The 24,530-nt window shown below is 41.0% G+C and overlaps 1 protein-coding gene across 1 annotated transcript; it reads left to right on the top strand.

Moving 5' to 3' along the window:
• The first annotated feature begins 386 nt into the window (after positions 1-386).
• Positions 387-23,937, top strand: CDPF1 (cysteine rich DPF motif domain containing 1). The gene is made up of 5 exons (XM_075051793.1): positions 387-523; positions 811-1,047; positions 11,283-11,406; positions 13,556-13,667; positions 19,651-23,937. Exons 3-5 carry the CDS (start codon positions 11,294-11,296, stop codon positions 19,798-19,800), a joined length of 375 nt encoding a protein of 124 aa, XP_074907894.1. The 5' UTR covers positions 387-523; positions 811-1,047; positions 11,283-11,293; the 3' UTR covers positions 19,801-23,937.
• The last annotated feature ends 593 nt before the right edge of the window (positions 23,938-24,530 follow it).

Genomic DNA, 24,530 nt, shown 5'->3' on the forward strand with positions numbered 1-24,530 from the left:
AGGAGTTACCTCAGGATTCCCTCCTTCAGGGAGGCGATGCATAAGGAGTTACCTCAGGATTCTGAGCAGGACTCTCGCCTCTAGCTGACCGCGTGCTAATATAAGAGCAAAACCAGTCTGAGGTCTGAAAACGCTGGAAAATCCTTCCTACTTGGAGCACAAGGGATAAAAAAAGGGTGTCGCCAATGGGGCCCTCAGTCCCTTGCTCCTCGCGGACACTGGGGCGCGGCGGCCAGGTACGACCTGACGTTTCCAAAGCCAAAACTCCATCCCTCCCTCAGAGCACCTAGACCTCCAGAGACCTTCGGGATCGGAGGAGGAGGAGGAGGAGGAGGGCGGGAAGCCGCCGCGCAGGCGCACAGCGCCACCTGCCGCCGGCGCGGGGCCCGGCGCGTCGCGTCCCTCGGCCGGCGGCGTCCCGTGGCGCTGGCCCTTTAAGGAGGGAGGAAGGGCGCCGGGCCCTGACGCCGCAGCGGCGGGAAGCGGCCTGGCGGGTGGGCCGGTGATGGCCGCCGCGGCCCCGGTGGGTGCCGCGCAGTTCGGGCGGGTGGAAAGCCGGGGTGCCGCGCCGTGGCGGCCTGTGGGTGGCTGTACAGGGGTGAAGCGGGCGGCGGCCTTTCCCGCCCTCCCCCCCGGGAGAGGAGCAGGCGGGCCCTCGGTGTAGAGGCTGCGCGGGAAACCCGAGCTCCCCGGGAACGGTGGCTGCGAGTAGTTCATATTATTCAAAATAAAAGGAGTGACTCTTTAAGCTCTCCTCGGCAGACCGCCTGCCCTAGCATGTGAAAAAGGTTTTTCTTTTCTCCTGACCAGCCGGGATCCCTCTGTGGAAGCCGGTGGCCCTCCCGAGGACAGGACCCGCGCTGGCTCAGCTGAAGGCGACGAGTCGACGAGGCCCGGCTGCTGAGGCGGGAGAGCAGAGTTCAGACCTCCGCTTTGGTGGGAGCGGGGAAGGTTTAACACCTGCAAAACCTGCGCTTCCCGCCTCCGGAGTGCCTTTTAAGTTAAACTGAGTGGAGGGACCTTCCCCTTCAAACCGCAGAAGCAAAGGTGAGAAGAGTCCGGGTCACGACAGAGCGTGAGGGGGGCCTGCTTTCCACAGGGGCTGCTTAACGGGAGACACTCATCATTCTGGATCTAGAGCCAAAGCTTGGTTCTGATTTTTTTTTTTTTTTTCCTGTGCAAGGGTTTTAATGGAAAGTATATTCTTTGTGTAATTGAATGTAGTGGCCACAGATTGCTTTTTCTGAGGAACTTTGTGAGTTGAGGTTGGAGCTACAGGATGCAGCCTCGAAGGGGACTGGGGAGAGGATTCCAGGGAAGCTCAGTGCTGTTTGAGGGGACTGCTCTTGGACGTACACAAAGAAGGAGCTTTAAGGAGTCTAGGGAACTTAAGGGGAAACCCTTGTTTCCTGTCATATGTAGGCATTTCCAGTCTGAGGTTGCACTTGAACAAGGTGGTGTTGGGATCACAGCTTTGGACTCAGAGGACCATAGAGCCATGGAAACAATCAAGAACTCAACTCCTCTTGAAAAACAAGGGGGAGGTGGGAAGTTTGCAAGATGTATGAGAGATGGGATACCACAGTTTCTCTCTGAATCTGCTTGGAGAACCCAAATAAATATCTCTATCTCAGTGATGCTAGAAATGGCCTCTCTGCTTAAGGAGAGAGGTTGGTCATGTGGCTTTTCTTGACACTTAATCCAGGCTTGCTCACTGACCTATTAGTTGTCCCTAAGGCACTTGGGTGGTAGGAGCATCTATAAACGCTGCAAAATGCCATCAAAATAAAGCCAGTTGTGCCTTGTGCATGATAGACTAAATAATCTCTTGAGCTGTCTTCCATGTCTAGGCATCTGTGAGTCAAAGAATTGGATTTATGTACTAGTAGTTAGTTATACCAGTACTCATGTGTTTGTGCATTGGTTATGGTTTTTTCCAGTTAGGGTTGTTCCCCTACTGTAATGTTATCTATATACCACCTTGAAGGGACCACTAGAAGTATGTCAGTGCAAAGATACCATATGCTGATTAATTTCCCTTAATTGGTATAGTTTACAAGTTGTATTGGTATGAACCCCTTTTTGTCAGCATAACTAATTATAACATGAAAATGGTACACTAATTGTATCCTTACAATTGAAATGTTATGTTTTATATAAACAAAATTTAAGAACTCGTGCTTCTGGATCCCCTGCCAAAAAATGTTTTTCTCATGCCTTAATTTCCCATGTAAAGGGAGAAGCTTGCCAGGCAAAGTAGCAGTTATAATGAGAACATTACTTTACACCTTGTCTCACTTTTTGTCTTGCCTCAAATAGAGTCAAGATGTACATCTGTCATCTCTACAAATATGACAAGGTTATATCAAGAACAGGGGAGGATCCCTTGAAAGGTTTATTCTGCACAGATGCAGCATTCTGGGATTCCCTGGAGGTCTACTGACCAAAGAAGGTTTTTATTTGATGATAATGGTAGGAAAAGATTTGGATCCCGCTGCTAACCTGACTTGGCATGGAGATTTATTCCCCAGGCTTGTTGAGATTATAAACTTTCTAGCCTGTACATTACCTTTGCACTGGCCTGTTCGCTAAAGCAGTGCTTTTACTAGCACAAAAATCAATAAACCAAAAAAGTTGTAAAGAGTCCCAAAACTCCCAATAGATAAGAACAAACCTGAGAGTTGGAGTAAGAAATACATTAGTTATCTGTGTGACTGCAACAGTTTGGGGTTCTTTGTTTTGTTTTTTTTTCTCTAGGCCAGGATAAAGCAAGAGAGGGTCAGTGAGTGTTTTGTTATGTTCCTTTTCTCAATGCTGGTGAAGGCATTTTCCACCTGCTCTTTCTGTTTTCTTTTTTACTGGCCAGCAAACACATGAGCAATGCTGCCTCCTATGAAGTCTCTTTCTGCCTACATGCATTTAAATCTGTAACAAACATCACAGCGTTCTTAAGCCTTATCTATCTCTCTATAGCTATAGACAGTACTTTTAAAAAGTCTTAACATAAACATACAGCATATAAAATTTGTATCAAGACCCCATCAACTCTGCTGCTTAATTAGCTCCACTCTGCAGTCCACAATTTCCTCTTGGACGTCAGTGAAATCTTAGTCAGACCCATCTATGCTTGCTGAACAGACAGAGATCTGAAGTCAAATGAAAGTTATTTAAATATCTGTGATGCATTGAGGATACTGCTAATTCTCACTGGATTTTGAGCTTCTTGCGCAAAAAGGCAGAACTGCAAAGATTTTGCATGTCTGCCCTCCTAGCATATGACCCAGTAGGAGCAGTCCACGCTAGTTATAGTGAATTCTAGGATCCACACATCTCCAGTCATGATTAAATTTGTCACATGTGAAAAACCCACCTTCCTCCTGCTTTACCCATGATAAATAGAGCAGTAAATTTGTCCAGAAGAACTTCTGGAATGAAACAGTATAAGCACACACACTCTGGAGAACAGGCTGTGCAGAGCATGAACAAAAGAAATGGCCTGTCTGTCTATGGTAAAACATGTCTCCAGCTGTCTAAGAACAAGTATCATTTCTCTGTGTCCTACAGAAAATTATGGAAGTGGTTCTTGTATATATGCCTTGATACCTATTTGATGAGAGTATAAGGCGTTGAAAGAAGTAAGTGCAGCCTTAGTACCTGCATATTTTTTAGGCAAAGTAATCCAAGTACTGGTTGGGAAGCAAAGTCTTTCTGAGAGGAGCAAACAGACTAACCTGAAAATGTGCTAAAAATTCACACTGTGCCTGGCTGAATTCACATTATTTCATATTGCTACATGGCTAGAAAACAGGAACTTACCATATGGGTAAGTTAGGAAGTCTTGAAGCTGCTAGCACCTGACTGAAGGACTAATTTGCACTGTAAACTGTAATCAAAAGGGCAAAACCGAAATGACCTCTGTGTGAAAGTGTGAAACAAGGCACCTATTTGTAATTCTTGTGACGGAACTCCCAGCAAGTGCCCTGGAAAGGAAAACTTTCTAAGGGTTGAGTGACAGTGGACTTCTTTGCTTTATCAGCTATGCTGGAAATAACCTCTTTTTGGTGTTTGCTTGTGCTCACTGTTCACAATAGCTGGGATAACTTGAGGAACATGTCTTTCAGAGGAAATGGGCATGCCTGTAAGAAGGTGTGTGGGGCTATGTGCATGAGAAAGTTATATCTATAGTTGGTACAGGTCTTTATTTATTTCAGGCTTTCTTGAAGCTGGTGCTCTTTACCCCATACCCTCTACTCCTCCAGTAGTTTTGTGTTTTCTTTTCTTTTTTTGAAGGTTTTGCTTTACTTATTATGCAGTCTTCAACTTGAGCTCAGTCCTAACAAACTGAGAGCCTCAGTCATGCTTTACTGGAAAGAATTCTCTTCCCCAAGTATATTAATACTGAAGATCTTGCTGGTCACAGGGGAAAGTAGGCACTGGCTGTCACAGCAAGGACATCGTAACATGCAACCCCACGTAGTCGGGGCTGAGTATTTCCTTACAGTACCAACTTTATTTTCTGTAAGGAGATGAATCACTGGAGCTGTATTTATTTCTTTAAGGATTATGTCAAGTTGCAGTGTCTTATTTCCCAAAACACTGTTAGCCTCTCCTCGTATATTTCCACAAAATCTTGGTGTTCCTATTTTTAGACTCTGTTGGAAAGTGTTGTGCTAAGTTTAGATTGTGCTTAACCAAGCTGATACTTTCAATGGTAGATGTGTGGCTCCCCATAACTTTTCTTAAAGGACAACTTAAAAGGAATCATCATCACTTATATATTAATAGAGCCTTACTGACTTATTCTTCCCCCCTATGGATATTAGTCTAACAAAGCTATTAATAGGGAGCTACAAATTGGAAGGAAGACAAAATCAGTTCAGAGCAGGGGGTAACCTATGGCCATAGCATGCTTATTTATTGCGGCTATACCAGAACAGAGATTTAGTGAAATCAGACTTCAGGTGTGATTTTCCCCATTTTGGCAAGGATTAACTGTAATCCAGAACTTATGTTCACTTCAGCAAACACTTCAGCATTACCTCCTCTCCAGTAAGTCCCTGTAACTGTGCTGTGAGAAGAGCAACAAGCTTGCATTGCCTTCCTTTAATTTCTAGGCCATTTTACATATAGAATGTTAGAATGGCATTGTGGATGATGATGTGATAAGCTTTGTACTCTGCTTAGGAAGGCCTGTTGGAAGAGAAGGAGAAGAAAGAGCAATGAGGGGGATCGAGCAGAAAACCAGATATGAACATAGATACGTTTTGGGGGGAAGGAAAGGAAGAACTAATGACACTGTAGTTCTCCTTCCTGTCAGGTTATTTGTTCTGTTACACAGCAAAGACATCCACCATTGGCTGTGCCTCTGCAACCAGACATGGAGATGGCCTCTACTATGCATGCTTGGGCAGCTTGCTTTTACTTTCTTCTGTCATTCAGTCTTACTGTGTGATCCACTTAGCTGGGCTTTTACAACTGAGTCACTCTAAACAGCTGAGGTGCTGAAACAAGAATTCCCTGCAGCTAGTACGTGATACTGCCAGTCACTGGGGCTGTACAGGTCCGATGTGACCACTAGAGGACAGTGGTATACACCGGTTAATGCCTTCTTGCAGCATTCCTGTGTGAAGCTGTTAAATTTTCAACTAATTTGAGATTCTTCGTTATGAAATGCTGTCATATCCAGAGCTGGCTGCCTGCCATATTCAAGTAAGGATTACTTGGGTTAGATTTTATTTTTAAGTGTTTGTTTCTCAGCTTTGTTAAATCATGCATCTTATCAATCGATGCCTTTTTGAGGTTCATCTTGTGTTCATAAAGCCTTTTACCTAAGGAAGGATTTTGATTTGCTTGTCTGTATTACTCTTCTCTTTCTTCTGACACACCCTGTTCAAACATTCCCTACAACTGTTCAGAAAACACGCTCGCTCACATCTATGACCACCTAGGCTGTTTATCCTACTCTGACAGGGAATCCACATAAGCTGTCGTTAAAAAGCAGGGCTTGGAGCCTGGTATATGACCCATAGCTAGAGGGAAGCCTGTGTGCTGCAGTGGTCTCAGTTTCTTCAGAGCAGAGAGAGCATAGCAATACCAGCACACAATCCCCCCAGCCTGAAGGGAGGAGTTGCTGCAACAAGTCAAGGTTTAATTCAATCAAGTGATCTTTGGGAGAGGTAATGCACGTAAAAGCTCCAAATGACCACGCTTGGTGAAATTGCATTCCTGGGCTAATTTGTTATGCTGAACCCAAAGTAACCCACCTCAAAGGAAGAGCAGGGAGGCAGCCAACAGGTGACCTAAACATGCCTTCAGGGCAATAACATGAAGGAACTGGAGGGAGAGAGTTGTTCAGCTGGGGATTAACTAGCAAGTAAGAAGGTTCTCCTGTTTCATTTATTACCTGACCAACTAGGCAACAGATAATTTTTCTGAAGGAGCTGAGTATATTCCTGGTGCTGTAATGTATTTAAATTTATATCACACTAAACAGTGCAAAATAACTTGGCATTTACCAGGCTATGAACTCAGTGGCTCCCATCCTTCTATTAGAGAGCGCTCCTTCCCGTAGAGAATCAAGCTGTGAATATTTTAATAGGTCATCGTCATCAACAGTGGATACTGCAGGAAAATCTTGGCAGGTAAAAGAAACAAGGGTTTAATTGGAGAGGATTAAAGGCGTGTCAATGTTGGTTTTATCTGACACCCTTTCAAATCAAAGTCTATGTCTGTTCTAGGCAGTTTGTTTCTTACATAGTTTCTCTAGTTTATCAGTGACTCAGAAATACATGAGTCTCCTGTGGAGTATTAAGAGGGGCTTAACCTATGCATTGCAAAGACTTGTGCTAATGAGGTTTGAAGCAAAGAAAATCAGATTACTTATCTGTGCCACTACTTTGCCACTGACCCTGACAATTTAATGCTGATTTATTATTTCTGGCATGCCTTCCAGGGCTGTTAGCAGAATGCTCCGAGCAGAACTGCCCTGAAGTTTTTAGGAGTCCCCAGAGAACTGCACTGAGAGCCATTTCCCCACATCCATATCATGTATCAGTCACAGGCAGCATGGAGAAACACTCTTATAGCACTATCTAACCCGCACCTTTCTTTTACTGCAATTATTTCCTTAGTATGGCATTCAAATCTGTGTGCTATACCTTTTGCTGTGACATGTGGGCCAACCTCACACACGTCCTGCAGCATTCTGGGCTTGACTTGGCAGGTTTCTGCTGAGTGTGCTAGTTCAGCGTTTGCTTCGTAATCAAGCATGTGTGGGTAGCCGTGTTCTTTTCAGAAGAGCTATGCATGTGCTTAAAGTAAGTATGTGTTTTAAGTACCTTGCGGCTTCCAGCCAAAATGGCAAACGCTTGGGCAGAATTCAGTTCTAAACAAGCTGTTCTAAAAGACTTCTTCAGTACATACCAGCCAGCCAGATATTTGACATGTTACTGGGACATGGTGCTGCTTCAAAGCTTTTCAAGGAAAAGAAAAAAAGCCAGTGGTAGCACTGGGGATGATTTGAGTCACTTGAGGTCACAAATTTGCCTGTCATTATTATGAAGGGATTAGTGCCCTGGACTTTTATATCTTCAAGAGATTCTTCATCCTGTTGTTGGTATGCTAGAAAGAAATGAGTTCTCACTTCATGCTTCATATGTCTGCTTGGAGGGGAGGCAGACACCTTGTCATAGTTGTCATATCAGGCATCTTGCTAAGATGGTGTACAGGGCCAAACCAATGAGCTTACTTTGTGATAAAACCACAGTTGAGACAGACATTGGTTTATCCCAGAATTGCTTCTGTGCATTTGCTATCTGACATAAAGATACAGTTCCTTTAATTGCATACGAGCTTTCTGGAAGTACAAGAAGCTTTGTGAGAGAGTGCATCTTAGGACTTGTCTGCTTGGTGGTTTAGACTAGCGGTGTGAAGCACATGCATAAACTAAAAGCTTATAACATTTACCATTAACTTTCTTTCTTCAGAAGGAAAATGTCTTTACTTTGTTATATAGCAAACTTTAGTTCTCAGTGGGAGCATTCACTCTGAAATCTGTACGTTCATTAACTTCACACCTTGAGTTAGTGACCTTAACTTTCCCAAGTGCTGCTATGTAGACAAGCTCTCAGGACAAATGATGTTCCCAGTGAAATAAAACTTGGTACAGCTGATATCAGTGACTTGTAAGCTGGGAGTAAAATGGAAGGCATCAGAAATTCATCTGTGCCTTGCAGGCAGTATCATATGCTTTTCAACTGGCATAGCCAAAAACCTGTTTGTACATAGATATCATTCCTTCCCAGTGGTAGTCACTGAACAGATTCTGCTCTACATGCCAATGGTCTATAAGACAGCAGGTGTTTCTATATCTAACGTACTTCAGCTCTGAACCCAGGGCTGTTATTTTGACTTGGAATCAGGACACATTCATTCCAAAGTGTATGATCCTCACTGCCATAAATACTCTTTTTTTGTTGTTGTTGTTCTTAGTGTTTTGCATTATTTTAAAGAAAAGATCACCATGATGGTCTTCTCTATTTGATTCAAGTGACTTTCCATACTCTACCTCTATGGGGTTAATTATTTCTCCTTTTTAAAAAGGATTGATAACAAAAAATTGCATATAAGGTTCTGGACTGAATCTCATTCAGACAGGTGGTGTCTTGGTATTGCTACTACCTACAGAAAAGATAAATTTAGGTATGTTTGGGGGACTTATCTGGTAATCCTAAAATGCAGGGTTCAAAAAGCAGACTTCTTAGTTGAGTTTGTATATAGTTTGAAGAATCCCAGTTGTAATAAACAGGGAGAAATAGGTAGCTTGTATATGCCTTATATCTAACTGAAAAATCTGAAAGCACTTTAGTTAATTAAGTTCTCTCAAGCATCCCTGTGAGGTAGGGAAAATACATGATATCTAAGGGTTACATCACTTTTGAAAAAATGTAGTTGCCTAAGGTATTCACGAGTTGGATTTATTTATTAAACCAGTATCCAGCCCCATTTGTGTTATATCTGAAGAACTCCCTGTACTACTGAAATGCCAGGAATGGCAGTGGAAAGGCTGATGGTGAAGGAATGATGGGGTAAGGGAGGTTATTCCCAAAATTAAGCTTCAGGATTTAACAGGTTAGGTCTTTCTGAACTGGGTGTCTGTTACGAAGCCTCTGTAACCTCTGAGGATCTTGGGGCTCCCTGTTCTTCTGGAACATTAGATGACAAGTCATCACAACTCTGCTTCACCTTGCCCCTAATTCACCTTAGCAGCATATGTCTCTAAGGATTCAGTTTCACCACATAGGGTGAGCAGAAATAGCAGCTTACTGTCATTGAAAGAGGGAAATACAGGTCCCTTATCTCAGCCCTCCCTTTCTCCTGGCTGTGCAGTTTTGCTTCTTACCTTGTACTACTGTTAGCAGTTGTTGGATTCCTCTGCAAGCCAATTTAGTTCCCTAAAACAAGAGGAAAAGAAGACATCGGAAGGAAAAAAAAAGGGTAGTTATTTTATTTGTTACTACATTAGTAACTAGTGTGATGCAGTAAGAGTGAAACCACAGACCAAGGTGTTTGATGTTGGATACCAGCTGCCTACTCTCTGTTTCGGGATGTTTCAGCTTACCTCTGGTCCTAACATGTAGACTGCATGGCCATTAGTTGGGCATTCAGGTTGGAGTGTATTAGGTGTGCTTCTGGAGCACACCTTTCAGTTTAGTTTCATCTGAAACTGTTGGGTTTGTGTGCTTTAAGACTGCTCCATGATGCAAACCAAGTGTGGTAAGCGGGGCCAGTCAGGCAATTTGTTCCCAAAGAAAACACCTGAGCTGAGCTAAAACATAAATAGAGACATGGCCTTAGTGAACTGAATCAGCTCTGCCAGGGAAGGGTATGGCTGCAAAGCTAGAAGAGTGGGAATGACCTGCTGTCCTTTGGCAGGCTGGATATCTGCTCAGCTGTGAGCACACACAACCTAACAGCTGAGATATTGCCCAAATCCAAGTTCTTAGTGCTCACCTCCCTAACAGCTTGATGCCAGCTCTACTTCACTTAAAAAAGCTGACAGGTTTGCAGCAGAAAACTGCATGTCATGAAAAGTGTGAGGGCTTTTAGCTAAAAGCTTGAGTTTTCTTGCTAACTGCACAAGAAAACGGTGCAAGTGAGCAAAGATATTGAACTTGCAAACAAGCCATCACATTTCATTCATGGATGGGTGCAATTTTGAGACATGTATACGGTTAGCTGTGTTTGATCTGATCGTGCATACATACCAAAATCAGTCCTAAAAGCATACTTGCCACACCATGCTTTTTGAAAAACTCAGGGTGTGACTCTCAACTAAAGTGGTATTATGAAGGGTAAGCTCCCAAATGTAAATCAATAGCCAAGATTTTAAACAAGTCATCCTGTAAGCACCAAAGCTGATGAAGCATGGCTTCCTATGTTTTGTATCTCGTGACTGATAGTTACACCTTTGTAATGGGTGTCTGAAGTCTTTCAGACAGATGGACAGTAGCTTTCGTATGTGCAGATTCTCTGATTTATAGAAATATATGGGTATCTTCCATGAGGGTAAAGCAGAGTCTCCCTGTTCAGCCTATTTTCATAAAAGTTATAGGACCTAAACTTTAAGTCTGTCCCGTGTGGCTCAAATGGACCAACACTATCTAGGCACAGGGCGATTATGTCAGCCTCATTTCCATAGGAAGCCAGATAAGAACAGGGAGCCAGGGTTAAGCTTCCAAAACTCTATTCGAAGGTGAACCAGAAGCAAAGAAAAGGATGTAGTAAATCAGTGCAACACATACCTTTCTAGTACCTGCCTCCTGAGCGGGGTCCCAGACCCTTTCACGGCTCCGTTTGTAGTTTGTGGGAGGAGATAGGCATTGCAGAGCTGGATTGGGATTCTGCACAGCAGATAGGGAGTTGTTTCCTGGGAAGCACTTGGGGACCGTAGGCCTCAATTGAGGACAGGGTTTGCCATATCACAGCCATGTGCTTCATTACCTAAATTATTTTACTGATCAAGTTCCAAATTAATAGGTGAACTTTATGGTTAGGCTACCAGGCTGCAATTTCTAAACATATCTAAGGAATTTGGAAATGTAACTGGGACATGGGAAACCAACTTGATTTGGGAGAAAAGATTTACTAATCAAGGTCTGCAATAGTCAATTTTCCATTGGATTTTAGTTTGCATAGCCAGATATCCCACATCAGTTTAATCTTCTTGTGGGCATGTTCCCAGTATTGCATTTTGGAGCTGAAAGATTTTGTGTTTCTTGTAGGTAGCTTAAAGATGGATGCTGCCAAAGAAGTTCAGCCCACAGGAGAGTTCACATGTCAGCTATGTGGCTTAACAGCTCCATACACGTACTATGGGCAGAAGCCACCAAACACACGCTCTATTGTGTAAGTACAGTCTTTCATATTACAGACTTCATTTATGCTATGAGCATTAGAAGCCTTGTATTGTGGAACGACATGCACTGCATGAACCCAGTAACATGCCATATTGCCTCTGAATATGAGGCTTGGTACTTAAAGTGACCTTCTTTTTCCAAAGGGGAGAAATGTTAAAAATTGCCAGCATTGATAGGAAAGACAAAAAATCAACTTTCCCATCCTGCTTCCTAACCCACTATTTACCTATACCATTATTTTCTTACTAGAATACTGTTGACTGTCAGCCTAGCATTTCTGGGAATAGCCCTTTCCTCACAGCTGTGTCAGCTGGGCAACATGTAAACACCGCATGAATTAAATACGTATGGTAAAAACAGTTTTTAAGAGCTGTTTGACATGACATGGAGTTTTGAACAGCAATGCTTTTTTGCATGAATTAGACAATTCTTTGGCAGATTGTATGCCATTGAAGTAATGTGGAAATTTAGTACGTATTTACATTTTGGTAGATCGAAGCCTTTTTCATCTCTGTTAAGTAGGGATGGTTTGACCAGAAACCATGCAGTTACAACTTTGTCTGCAGACATTAAGCTCCCCATAAAAGAAAGCACTTTTAGCTTTAAATCTGTAGCTCTGTTGAGGCCATCCTGGTCAATGAACCCATCAGGCAAACATGGTCAGGAACTTACTGAAACTGGAAGTCAGGCATGTACTCAACATTTCACCCCCCTAGGACTGCTCGGTTTCTTATAAAATGGAAACAGCTGTTGACCACCACACCTGCCTGGGCTGTTTTCCTTGGGCAGCTGTATTTTTATCATTCCAAATCCCATGGTGCTACTGGTTTTCCCTCTTCTACTCAGCAGAACAATGGCCCACTTTTGATCAGATCCATTCCTAAAGAGCCTGAATCAAAGCTGATTTAGGTTATCAAGCTCAGTGTTAACATCTTGGCTTTATTTGGATTGCTGACACTCAAAAAGCAAAACAATAATGCTGAAGCACAACGCTTCTGTACATGCATATAAGAAATAGCTTTACACACTATCTTTATTGGCTTGCTTTCTGGCCTACTCACATGTCCTAAATGCAATGCTGCAGGAAACATATGCCAGACATGAAGGCTTGTACGGTGGCCAGGTCTCTACTCTGATGATGACTACATTACGACTGTGAATCTTGCAAGGGAAACTTTGCAAAGGTAATCCAGTCTTTGTACACTAGCAGACTTGTTGACAAGGTGATCTGCCATGTTAAGATGCCTGATCTTTCCTAACAGTGGAAGCCTTGAGCCATATAATTTTTTGGTTTGAGTGGAGAGGAAAAGGAAAAAGGAATACACTCACAGACGCACACATGCTTGTGTGTGTGTACGTAGACAAGGAGAAGGCAGTATGAGTTAAGAGAATACCTTTTAAATATATATTGTACTCCATATTACTACAGAATCCAAGTTTAAGTCCAAGAATAAGCCAGCCTTGCAGGGTGCCCTGTGCAGACACCCAACTGACTTCTGTAATACTTTGCCTGGAGCTCCTTAGTCTTTCCCAAGCAGGTTGCCAAATTATTAATAAATGCACTCCCTTAATACCCTGGAGCAAACAGTACAGTCTGTGACATAAAGTAAGCATATTTCAGGTCATGGCAATGCTGTGCCAGTAGCTCCTGCTTTCAAGAGGTGGGAACTTTAGCTTTACAGCAGTGACATAACTAAGAGCAATAAAAACTTTTAATTTTATACTCACATGCACACAGCTTTAGAAAAGAACTTCTAATTAAAAGCTGTGCAACTGAAATGATAACTTGACAAGGTACTGAAGCTGGCCATGCTAAGGAGTGCCTGTCATAAAAATGGAAGATAAAAAAATACTTTAAGGTAGAGCACTCAGAAAAACCTAGTAAGATAATGTTGAGAGGATCACCCATTGCCGTAATTTTGGAAGATAGAAAGTGCAGTATAGGACTGAAGGCAGCCACAGTGTTGGTTTTGAAGAGGAAGGGAGATGCATAGCTGCTACATTGCTTCATGTACAACACCAGGCCAAGCAAATCAAGTAGAAAGGGCTGATACCTTTTCAGCCTCTACAATTTCCCCACTTCGACTCCCCCCTACTGTGAAATCTACCCTTAAAAGCCTGAAATTATTCTCTTATAGGCTTTTGGAAGAAAGCTATGTCATGAAGGATCCTTTCACCCCTGACAAGGACAAATTCCTCATCCTTGGGTCTCACTGCAGTTTGTGTAGAAGATCAGTGTGCGTTGGTACAGTAAGTAACGAGCAAAACAAGCTTCTTGAATCGTTTCTTTTTGTTCCAGGCCTGGTGACGTGTTAGAGAAAGACCAAACAGCAAAAACCCAAACAGCCTATTTTTAGGGCAAGCTAATTGTATGTTCTTGTGGATTCCCCCAGATAAAGCTTTTTTTGTATTAAATGAAAATGATCAGCAACTTTAAGTGTTCTGTTTACAGATAAGCACAGCCCAGCCTCACAAACACGAGTGCTCTTTTCCACTTCCCTACCACAAGGAAATGCAAGGGAGATCACATACCACGTCAAGACCTTTAAGGTTCAATAGATCATACTATACCAGCAGTAGGGTGGTTTTTTTTTTTCTGTAAAGAAAATATAAATGTCCATGGATTGTTAGGTTTGCATCCACAGCACAGGGCTGCCATCCTATTTGCAAAAGCTAATGTAGAAAGTGAGCAGGGAGGAGAGTTGTGCAATGCCATGATAGCTCTCTGAAAAAGAATGAATTTGAGTAGCAGCTGGTAGGCAACCTTAAAACTATGAAATCTGAGTGAGGTCTAGAAAGGTGGCTTAAAATTACAGTTGTCTTAATTCCTTCTACTCAGTGCAGAACCGGCCCCTTTGTTTGCTGTGAGTTCAAAGCAAAAATGAAGACAAGTTATTACACAATTATCAGTGTCCGGAGGCTGTACTGTGCTGCTTTGAGGCAGTACAATGAATTGAGGAAACTTAGGTTTCCCTCCTTTCCCTCAGCAAGCCAGTTCTGTGGTTGAAAGAGAGTCAAGACTCATGCAGCAGTCAGGACTCATGCATGACTCAACCCATGGGGAGATATCACCTGATTGATTGTTTACATGGACAACAGCATGTATTTGTTACACCAGACACCATTGCCCTAATATCAGCCAGATCCTGGCCTTCTCTTTCAAAGTGGTTGTTTGCTATCCTAGAGTAACATGCTTAAATCTAGAGTGCAGCTAATAGCATGAGCTATTAGCAAGAGCACACCTTGGTCTTAAGTGTCAGCTTTAGCAGTTTTCAAATTCAACCTTTTCAGCCCATTCTGTAATCGCAGTGGTTCGGCCCCAGCTCCAGTGACATGATCCTTACTGCAAGTAGCTAGTAGAGGGAGTTTTAAAACAAACAGACCTGCTAAAGACTTGGTGAAGATGCAGAATTTTTTTCATGTTTGGTGACCAGCTATAGTTCTGGTGGGACAAAGTAACACCTCTGACCTCCTCAGAGCATGAGGTGTGATAATCTGAGCAACTGAGACAGCTTATATGCCAATGCCAGACAGTTTCTGTGTGGGGACTAGAGGAAATTCTCTTGAGCAAAACAAAGGGTCAAATTACACTGACAAAATTTAGAGGGTTGGAGAGACACAGCCAAAAGGAAAGTGGCACACTTGGACAAGTTTAGCTGCTATTCTGACTTGCAGGGAGTTAGGACCAAGGATGGATTTGGTCCAATGTCCTAAGAGGAGTGTGCAATAGCACCTTTCTCCTGATTAGGTTTGTTTCCTATTTCTGAAGTCTCTTCTGTCATTTAAATGAATGAAAATCACAAAAAGGTCAGACTAGGGATTGCAACTGAGATTATTTTTTTTTCCTTTCTGGAACTACCTGAGGACTATGTGGGAGTCAGATGAAGTGCCAGTGCTCTCTGGTTACATCTTTGATAGCTGGGCTCAAGTTTCCAGAGCAAAGTAGCTCAAGGCAGTTTTGTGGCGACAAAGCTCATATGTGAGCAAGATCTTCCTAGTGACAATGGCCCTGTCTTGGCTGGTAGTTGACTAACTCCCACGCATAGCCAGAGGAAGAGGCAAGTGCAGCTAGTCAGATAGTTTGGACTTATGAGCTTGATTCCTGCCCTGACATGTCAGGTTTATCCCTCCTTTTTAACAGCAGAGGATTAGCAACTAAGACACATTTTGGGCAAACTTGAGCACATTTAGCTATTTTCATTCCCAAATGAAGTGTCTTGAATTTATGAAGGATTCAACAGATATTTCCAAGTCTGGCAGTTACATCTGTCAGAAATACAGCATTTCAGCCTCTCAGTATCTTTCCACACAGTGTGCATTTCTGAATGAAGGTGGGACTTTTTCTTTTAAAAGATTTTTTAATTGTTTCAGTTTATCTAGGGCATGGCAATGTAAAGAAAGAGGATATTAGCAGTGAGCTAATAGAAGTCTCTTCTAATCTTTTTTGACATTCCTGCCTATTGTGGAAATATGTCAATCATTTACTTCTTGTTATCTGAGTCTTCAAGATTCCCCTGATGGTATCACTCAAAGCAAAACCTTGATTGTAAATAATTAGAATAAATTTCTTACCAAACTGGCCAGGCCAGATAGTGAATCACACATATGACTATGGTTTCAAAATGTATTTGGCAATACTGCTTAGGTAACATTGAAAGAGATCTGCAGAAATGATAATTAGTACTTTAAACACCCACACCACAAAGTAGGTAAACACATACTATTCCTCTTTCATGTAGGGAAAATTAAAAATCCAGAGGAGTAAAAACTTATCCAAGGCAGCAGAGAGCTGAAGTTAGGATAATATCTCTGTGGATTGGTTTTGGTCCGGGCTTGTGCTTGACCGAAGTAGATCAACTCAGCCCTGCACTGACTGTTTCCATAATTTTACAACATAAGAATTGAAGCTGAAGAAAATCATGCTTTCTTGGGCCTCTTTAGCAGTGAAGCTGGACCAATTCGCTGTGAAGTTTTCAGTGACTTCAGTGCTTTCATTTTTATGTTAATTGAAAATAGTACTAGACTAACCTGTGGCAAAATTAAGACTTTTCTGACCTTTGATTTGGCAAAGGGATTGGATTTAATTTGCTAGCTTTTGTATCTAAGGAGACTTAGATACAGATCAGATTTTAAGCTTTCATGAGACAACCCATGCTAGCTGAAGTGTTGTTCTTTTCAGTTGCTGTGCCAATAAGAGGCAGGACTTAGCAACTGTTTTGTATAATGCTCGTAAACTCACTTCTTCAAATATGCTCTTAAATCGCACTCAGTTAATTTACTCCAGTCAGCTTGCAGCGTACATCACCCTACTGAACCAACCTTTAGTACAGTGTATTGGTAAGTGCCATTATTTCTGTTCCAACTGGAAATAATTCTAATTATTATCTGTAATATCTTAAAACATATCAAAACCTCACAAAAAGGAGGATAATAAAAATACTTTTTAGGAAGGTCAAGTGCCCTTCTTCCTGTTTCCCTTTCAGAAAAGGCGAAAGGAAATTATATAATCTGACCTTATTAGTAATTTAAAACTGTTATTTCTTTTTTATTGCAACACTTACTAAACATAGGAAAAGAAAAGAGGTGGGTTTTGGAGAAGAAAGGAAGCAAGTTTTATCCCTTACTGCGCACCTCAGTAGAAGGTGACTAAAGACTGACCTTGGACGTGATAGTGGGTATTAAGTGATAAACGTAGTACTACAGCTACTTTCCACTCAACTTCCAGTCATGCGCGGCCAATCCTGGATATGCTTAGGCAGAACCTTTCCTTTACATAGTTTCCTTTACAAGTGTGATAAAGATACTATCCCTGTATATATTACTTTCAGACATGATCCATGTCAAAACAAAAATAAACTCTGACAGCATACTTTGGCCGCTCAGTTTTGCCTGAATTGGACTATTAAGTTTGAAATTGGAATGGCCCCCTCCTGCCTTGGTCACAGAAGGGGTGAAACATATTAAAGAATTATCCGATTAAACACAGAACCCTATCAGGATAATGGTCAAAGAAGGGCTTGACTATATGTAATAAGTGTAATTTGTAGAGCTTTAAAACAACAACTAGGCTGAATAATCCCATGACAGGGTGGAGGACTAAGGGTACATGGAAACAGTGCCCAGATGTGCAATGGTTCATATCCATGATTTGCCTAAGTCTCACTGGCCAAAATCAGCAAAAGTTGGCAACTCATTTCAGCTAAAATAATGCAAGTTGAGCACCTGTATATATCTGTGAGGAGCTGTGTCTCAACGTCGCAGTTCCCCATCTGCAGAACAGGGGGAAAAGCCTCTCCCCTCCTTTGCCATTACCCAGTGGTGCAGTGTCCATCACCGTGGAGGCGTGAACTTAACCTGGAGGCGGGGGGAGCTGTGTGCCGTTTTGCAATACAAACAAGAATAGCAGGGCCAACTTAAACTCTAATCTTCCCTTTTTAATTGGCAGCTTAAAGTATTAAGGATACCAAGAGACAAAAAACAATAGGCTCTGGAGGTTGTGCAACTGAAATCCAGTTTCAGGGCTTTTCAGATACCAAGGCCTCACACTAGCTCTGACTATGAAGGTGCCTGGCAGTTAGTGCAGAAAAGGACAATAGATGAAGAGAAGCTGTTCCTCAGGCTTGAAAGTCGCACAGAAGTAGGCTGATTGTGATTTTGATATAATCATCTGCTGAATCTACTGCTGAAGTCCAGACAGGGACGTGGGAAACAAAAGCAAGAACAGAAACATGTAAATATCCAAGCCAACCCCCAGAGAAAGGCCAGCCACAAATGACCATGGCAAGAGGAAAACTTTGCTATTTTTAGTTAAAATGCATGGAATCCATTACTCCCCAAAAGATGTCCTGATCCATCTAAACTAATGTCTTTATTCATGCTTAAATCCCCAAGAATAATCCATCAGCAATACCAGCTCCAGCTTACCCATTAAATCCTATTTGGAATTTAGTGATCAGCACGCCAGGATAACCATGGACTTCAGTCTCACTGCAGGGCAAAGGAATAATGCATTAATAAGCTTCTCTTCCAGTTGTCCAAACTCTACTGCAAATAGATTAAAACATTCCATCAGTTTTGCTTCTTCCTATTCAATAACTAGTATCTGGTTAGAGCTAACTGGTTGAAAAATAAATATTGGGTCTGTAACACTTGCTAACCAAACCAACTGTGAAAGAAACATGTCAGATCATAGTGTCATTCCATTTCAAGGGCAGGGAAAATACCTTCTTTGTGCACACAGCTTTTGTACTTTGCCATCATGAATTCAGAGAAGAGACATCAGCTCAAGCTTTAGTACCATGTGTGTTTTTAGGTTTTAATCAGTGAGTACATTTATTCAAGGTAAAGGTGGTTAATGGATGAAGTCTCAGTTGAATTGTCTCAGCTGAATTAAATTCATTTAGCTATTCTGGTTATTGGACACCTCTCTGATATTGATAGACTATTTATACTTTTCAGTATTCTCCTAGGGCAATAGAAGCACACAGATTAATAGAAAGAAGAGTAGGTTTGGGGGGAGTTACAGAAGAAAATGCGGCTAAAGTCTGTGACAGCCTACAGCCCCTTGCCTGCGTTATTTGTACTTGTGTTGGCCTTTAGGCCATTTTTGTGGAGATTGGCGAGGAAGAGCGTTCTGAGACTTCAAGTCTCACATACCAGTGCAGGAACTTGGAAGATCCTCCCAGGAGGGAGAAATCTTTGTAAGCTAAGACTTAGCTTTAGAGGAAAACTTCACTATTTAGGTAAAACCCATGGAATCCATTAGTCCCAGAAAGATGTCCTGATCCATCCGTACTGATGCCTTTATTCATGTTTAACTCTCCAAGAATAATCCATCAGCAACACCAGCTCCAGCTTACCCATTAAATCCTGTTTGGAGTTTAGTGATCACACCAGAAGAACCATGAATGGTGCTCGAAGGAGAAGCCAGTTGTAAGGAAATGTGCTACTGTGTTCTGTAGCAGTGAGCTGATGAAGGTCACTTCTTTAAAAGGAGCAACATGATTGTTGATTCGGTTAGTGATTGTTACAGACCCAGTTTTTATTTTTCACCCAGTTAGTTCTAACCAGATGTTAGAATTTCTGAACAGGAAGAAGCAAAATTCCTGGAATATTTCAACCTAGAAGAAGAATTTAATTTGGAATTATTCTAAATATAAATGTGGTTTAATGAGACTAGAACTTAAACAGTTCCATTTTGTGTATCCCGCTAATAATGTTATTTTCTTTACAGGAATGTAGTCTGTTCTACTCCAAAAGGTTCTGCCTCCCCTGTGTGAATGAAAACCTAAAGGCCTTTCCTTTGGAAATACAAGAAGATATGGATAAAAGGAAGCCCCAACAAAAATCTTTCCCCTGTAAAAAAAAGGATTCAAGAACATAAATACTTAAAGGACCAAGAGAGACAGTTCTTTGGCTGGGGTTTCTCCTCTCTCCTTTTGGAGAGTATCATGTTGCTCCTTTTAAAGAAGTGACCTTCATCAGCTCACTACTACAGAACACAGTAGCACATTTCCTTACAATTGGCTTGGCTTCAAACATCATCATGCAGTGATTGCAGTGCCAGCAGTATGGCCTTAAGGTGTTGAAGAGCCAGAAAGGCAGGCAGACAAGCCTGTTGTCACCATGTAAAACGCATGTAGTAAAAATCTAAACAGCGTATAGCATAGGAACCATGTCCAAATTTTCACATTTGTTATTTTAATGTTTTGTGTTGTTCTTGACACTCCTACAGTGTTATGAAAATCCAAGACAGATTTATCTGGCTTAATTTAGTATACATCCAAGAAAGTCAGTATACACCAATTGTTAACCTGACAGTGCTGTCCTGATAACATTACAGTAGGCAAGGAATTCAAAGCTTTATTTTTAAGTCTAAAATAAGAATGTTATGAGAAAATGTCACAGATAGCCACAGAAATATCTAGATTCTTCAAGATTATAATCTCAGTACTATCACAGCGTTAAGACTTCTGAAGGTAGGTGTTCTTATAGTAAAATACCAATATAATAAAAAAAAACCAAAACAAAAAGAAGATGCTTACAGGTCACTTGCACTTGCAGTCACTTTCCACTCAATCTTCCAGCCCATGTCAATACAGCAACAGGAGAGGACCCTTAATATGTATAGTTTATGCTTTAAGAGTAAAGATGACTTCCTTTTCACTGTCATGTCAGTTAGTTAATCTGCAAATAGAAAAGTTCAGTTAATAAGCTCAATTCTTTGCAGAACTGGACAGTTAAACTGTAGCTAGAATAGGGATTTCAGAAACATAGTTTCAGTCAAAAAAGGGTAAAAAATTGTTAGAGAAACAGCAGTTTGTTTAGCTCAAAAATTTGGCTTCACAATTATCTGTGTTGACTTTGTCTCAATTACAAGGAAGATTTAGGTGGCATTTGTGTAAAACCACTTAGTCACACACCTTAAGGATATGTCTAGAATGATCCCTAATCACCAAATCATGTTATTTACTCAAGCTTTTGTTGGTCATTGGTTCAGAACCTGTTAATGCCTTGATTAACATCTCCTCTTTTCTCAACTCTTCCATCCATATCATTTGTCATATGTCAACATCTAAACTTGATCATTTTAATAGAATGAACCATGTGTCTGTTAAAAGAAATCAGCATTATTTCAATGAGTTGTTATATTTATTTCTTTAAGACATTTGAGTGTCCTAAAATCAATCTTTTTTTATTTTTTTTCCTGAACATAGTATACTGGTGTCCTCTGTTGAGGACTAGAATTTCTTGCAGTTACTAGAGGAGCAATAATGGACCCATTAGTATCCTTTTCAAGCTCTAGGTGCTTTATGACATAAAATACATATACATCTTTGTGGGGAAAAAAGATATGTGTTAGAAGTCAACATTTCAGATTCCTTTTTGCAGTAAGGAGACTATGCTTTGAAAGAAAGTGATATTAAACTTATTTAAAATGGGTGGTATTAAATTTCAGTTCCATGTTAGACACACCAACTTTAAAAGCTCTAGTGTATCTATCTGCTCTGTACAAAGAACAGAGGCATATCCTGTGCTAAAACACAACTGTAAAAAAAATGAGAGATGCTAGAAAGAGAATCACAGCACTTTTCCATCTTAAAATTTTAGTCTTATAATCAAGCTGACAAAAAGCAACATAGTTATGTGAGATCATGTATTATGTTTATACCAGTAAATGTCTTTCTAAAAACATTTTATTTCCTGTATTTCACAACATTTGCAACAGATTTTAAAAGCCTGGCTAGTGCAGTGCCCATCTAAATGAGAATGTGCTTTTCAGTTTTACGACAGGCAAGTCTGTCTTGGGACTGGGAGATGCACCCACTAACAGGCTGGGAAGGATGTAGTGTCTCCGAGCTGTTTTCTTTCCTGTTCAACCTCCTCTGTGCCCTTTAAGAAAAATGCAGTTAACTAACTAACAACTCATTTATTCATAATCATTATCTTTGCCAACATGCCATGATAGAAGAATCATTTAAAGCCCTCAGAAATGACCCTACCTTTAAGTACTTCTTAAGTTGAGCCAGAGGGGGAGTAGACTCAGTATTAAAAGGGAGCAGAATTTGTAACTACAGAATTTTTAATCTGGCCCAGTACAGCTTATTTATTTATCTTGAGTACAACAGCAAAAGCCAAGTTAAGAATACTCTGCTTCACAGCTACCTGGTTTCGCATACCTTGTGGGTGAAGAAAAGCATACTTCCAGCAAGTACCACAAAGTGGTTTAGTAGCCCAGGGCCATTGGATGTGTTCCGTCATCTCTGGTCCACGCTTAAGGGAAAGGAGGCTGACCTCTGTGCGATTTGGTATTTCCTGGAATGATGAAGGATTATTACTTGTGCTCAGCTGTTAAAACTTATGTATTCCATATTCTCATATTCCCACTGAACATAAGCATTATGGTCTCTGTACCACAATGTTTTGGTATATATGTGTTTCACAGACCAAGTGCCATCAGGCCCAAACCTACCAGCCATCAGGCCTACTCGCTCTGAGTGCTTTCTGCTGCTCAAAATCAGGCCTTCGGTGCTCCTGAGCACAGCTGATGCAGAAATGCGATTCGTTATCCTCTGCTGTAATTTTCACTTCAGCCCTCTTTTACCAGCTTAATAAATCCCTGGATTCTTGAAACAAAACAATTATCGGTAACACACCCTCCCAACCAATTTAATTGCAGCCACGCTCATCGAATGAGTTAGTATGCTACATTTCACGTAGAAGTGCATTCAATGTTTGTTGAATTCAGCACGTCTCAAGCTGGTCGTACAGTCAACGAGAATGGAAGGACACAGCAGACAAACTGATGAAATATATATATATAAAAATAGATATTATATATGCAATGTATATATGTATGTTACACATTCCTAATTTAGACAGTGCGTCTAACAGTAGTAAATCTATAAGCATCATCACTTTAAAGATGCTTCAAATATCTTTCCACCTTTAAAATGTCCTGGCAAGACACGCATCCTATTATGCAGTAAATGTAATACAATTTGTTAACAGATATTTGATGCTAACCCCCAGAAAATCTGGGCTCCAATCCCACCAAAGGTTGCTTGTCCATTCTTGTTCACTACTAAAAATCAGCATGATTACTCCCTGGTATAAAGTTAAGCAGCTAAGTGTTTTCTGGAGCAGGGCTTTGTATACTAAATTAAGGCAAATCAGGTTAAGGCAAAATCATTCAAGTCCTTAATTACAGTAGAGCAGCACAAACGACACGTTCATGGCACTGGTACTACTGCTGAAGGAGCAATGGGTGTCCCTGTTCCCAGGTGCGCCACCACCCTGCACCCCCCAGGTCCTGATTCTGCAAACATTTATACAAGCTATCAGTTGAGATCGTTAAGTGGTTGTACAAGGGCGCAGAACAGAACTACTTTCATGTACATAAAAGTTACTCGTGCGTGCGTGGTCATTGAATGAGGGACTCGGTTAAGACTTGGCAGTTGCTTTGGATAACGTACAAGAGGCAGCCAGCAGAGGGTAACAAGTATGTTTGTCTCAAACTCGTGACATTACAGTGAATTACCTTCCTGGAAATAAAAGATCAGCAGAAGTCATTAAATTAGCTTTTAAAAATACTTTATTTTTTTAAAACCATTAAGGCAAACCCATATTTCAAATTAACTGTGTATACATTCAATCTTAAAGGATTATTATTTTTTTTTTAAAGCACATAGGTTTCTACCAGTCTCTATACAAACACTATGAATTCAACCTCTGATTTTTAAAGGAGATGGAAAAAAATCAGAATGTAAAAAAGAAGAAAAATGTTTAGTTCAAGTTTTTTCATCCTAGATCAGTAGGCTGGTAATGTGAGAACGCATCATCATGTTTAGCTATATGTAATTTTTACATTCACAAGTGCAAGAGACTTTGTCTTTCCTATAAATCCCTGTGAGACCAGGGCTTCCATTCTTCCTTGAAAATGTCATTTGCATTGTTCTGACAGAAACAAACTTGGGAACTTGGCTTGAATTAGTGGTATTTTGCTGGGAAACAAGCATTCCATGAGAATTAGGTTTGACTACTCTGTGCAAGAAATGTTTGCTCTTTGTAAGTTCTGTATTTACTGTAATAAAATATACCCAAAACCTCCTAAAAACATAGGTGACTGGAAATAATGATCTGGGGGTTTTTTTTCTCCTTAATATTGATATCTTGATTTAATTAAACACTTGTTAGCTCTAGTGATTAGGGTTTGGCAATGTTAACAAAAATGTGCTTTTTTGTGTCATATCAGATAACAGACAATTTAAGATGTGACAAAGGGTTTTAACATCATGATGTAATTAAACTGTTGTGTTACATTCCTAAAGAAAATTCAGCACAATTGTTTGTAAAAGCTGTGAAATAGCAGGAACAATATGAAATGCAGCTCATTCGACAAGCTGATAAAACAGACTTTGTCAAACAGTTAAGATGGGTGTTCTTGTTAAAAATCCGTAATATTAAAACGTTGATTAGATTTGTTATCACTAAAGAAATAACTAAAACTATAAATGTTCTTCCACTTCTGAAACCAGAGGAAAGTATTTGTGGCTACTGAGATGGAGCCATGCCCTATCCCACAGGATTCATTTCCCGGGGGAGAGGGATGAA

This window comes from Buteo buteo, chromosome 19 (genome assembly GCF_964188355.1).
Source record: "Buteo buteo chromosome 19, bButBut1.hap1.1, whole genome shotgun sequence".
NCBI lineage: Eukaryota > Metazoa > Chordata > Aves > Accipitriformes > Accipitridae > Buteo > Buteo buteo.

Excerpts from the sequence above, each read along its gene's own strand:
- CDPF1 (XM_075051793.1), top strand. The coding sequence starts at position 11,294 with ATGGATGCTGCCAAAGAAGTTCAGCCCACAGGAGAGTTCACATGTCAG. Across the intron at positions 11,407-13,555 it reads CCAAACACACGCTCTATTGT|GCTTTTGGAAGAAAGCTATG; the intron begins GTAAGTACAGTC and ends ATTCTCTTATAG. Across the intron at positions 13,668-19,650 it reads GATCAGTGTGCGTTGGTACA|GAATGTAGTCTGTTCTACTC; the intron begins GTAAGTAACGAG and ends TTTTCTTTACAG.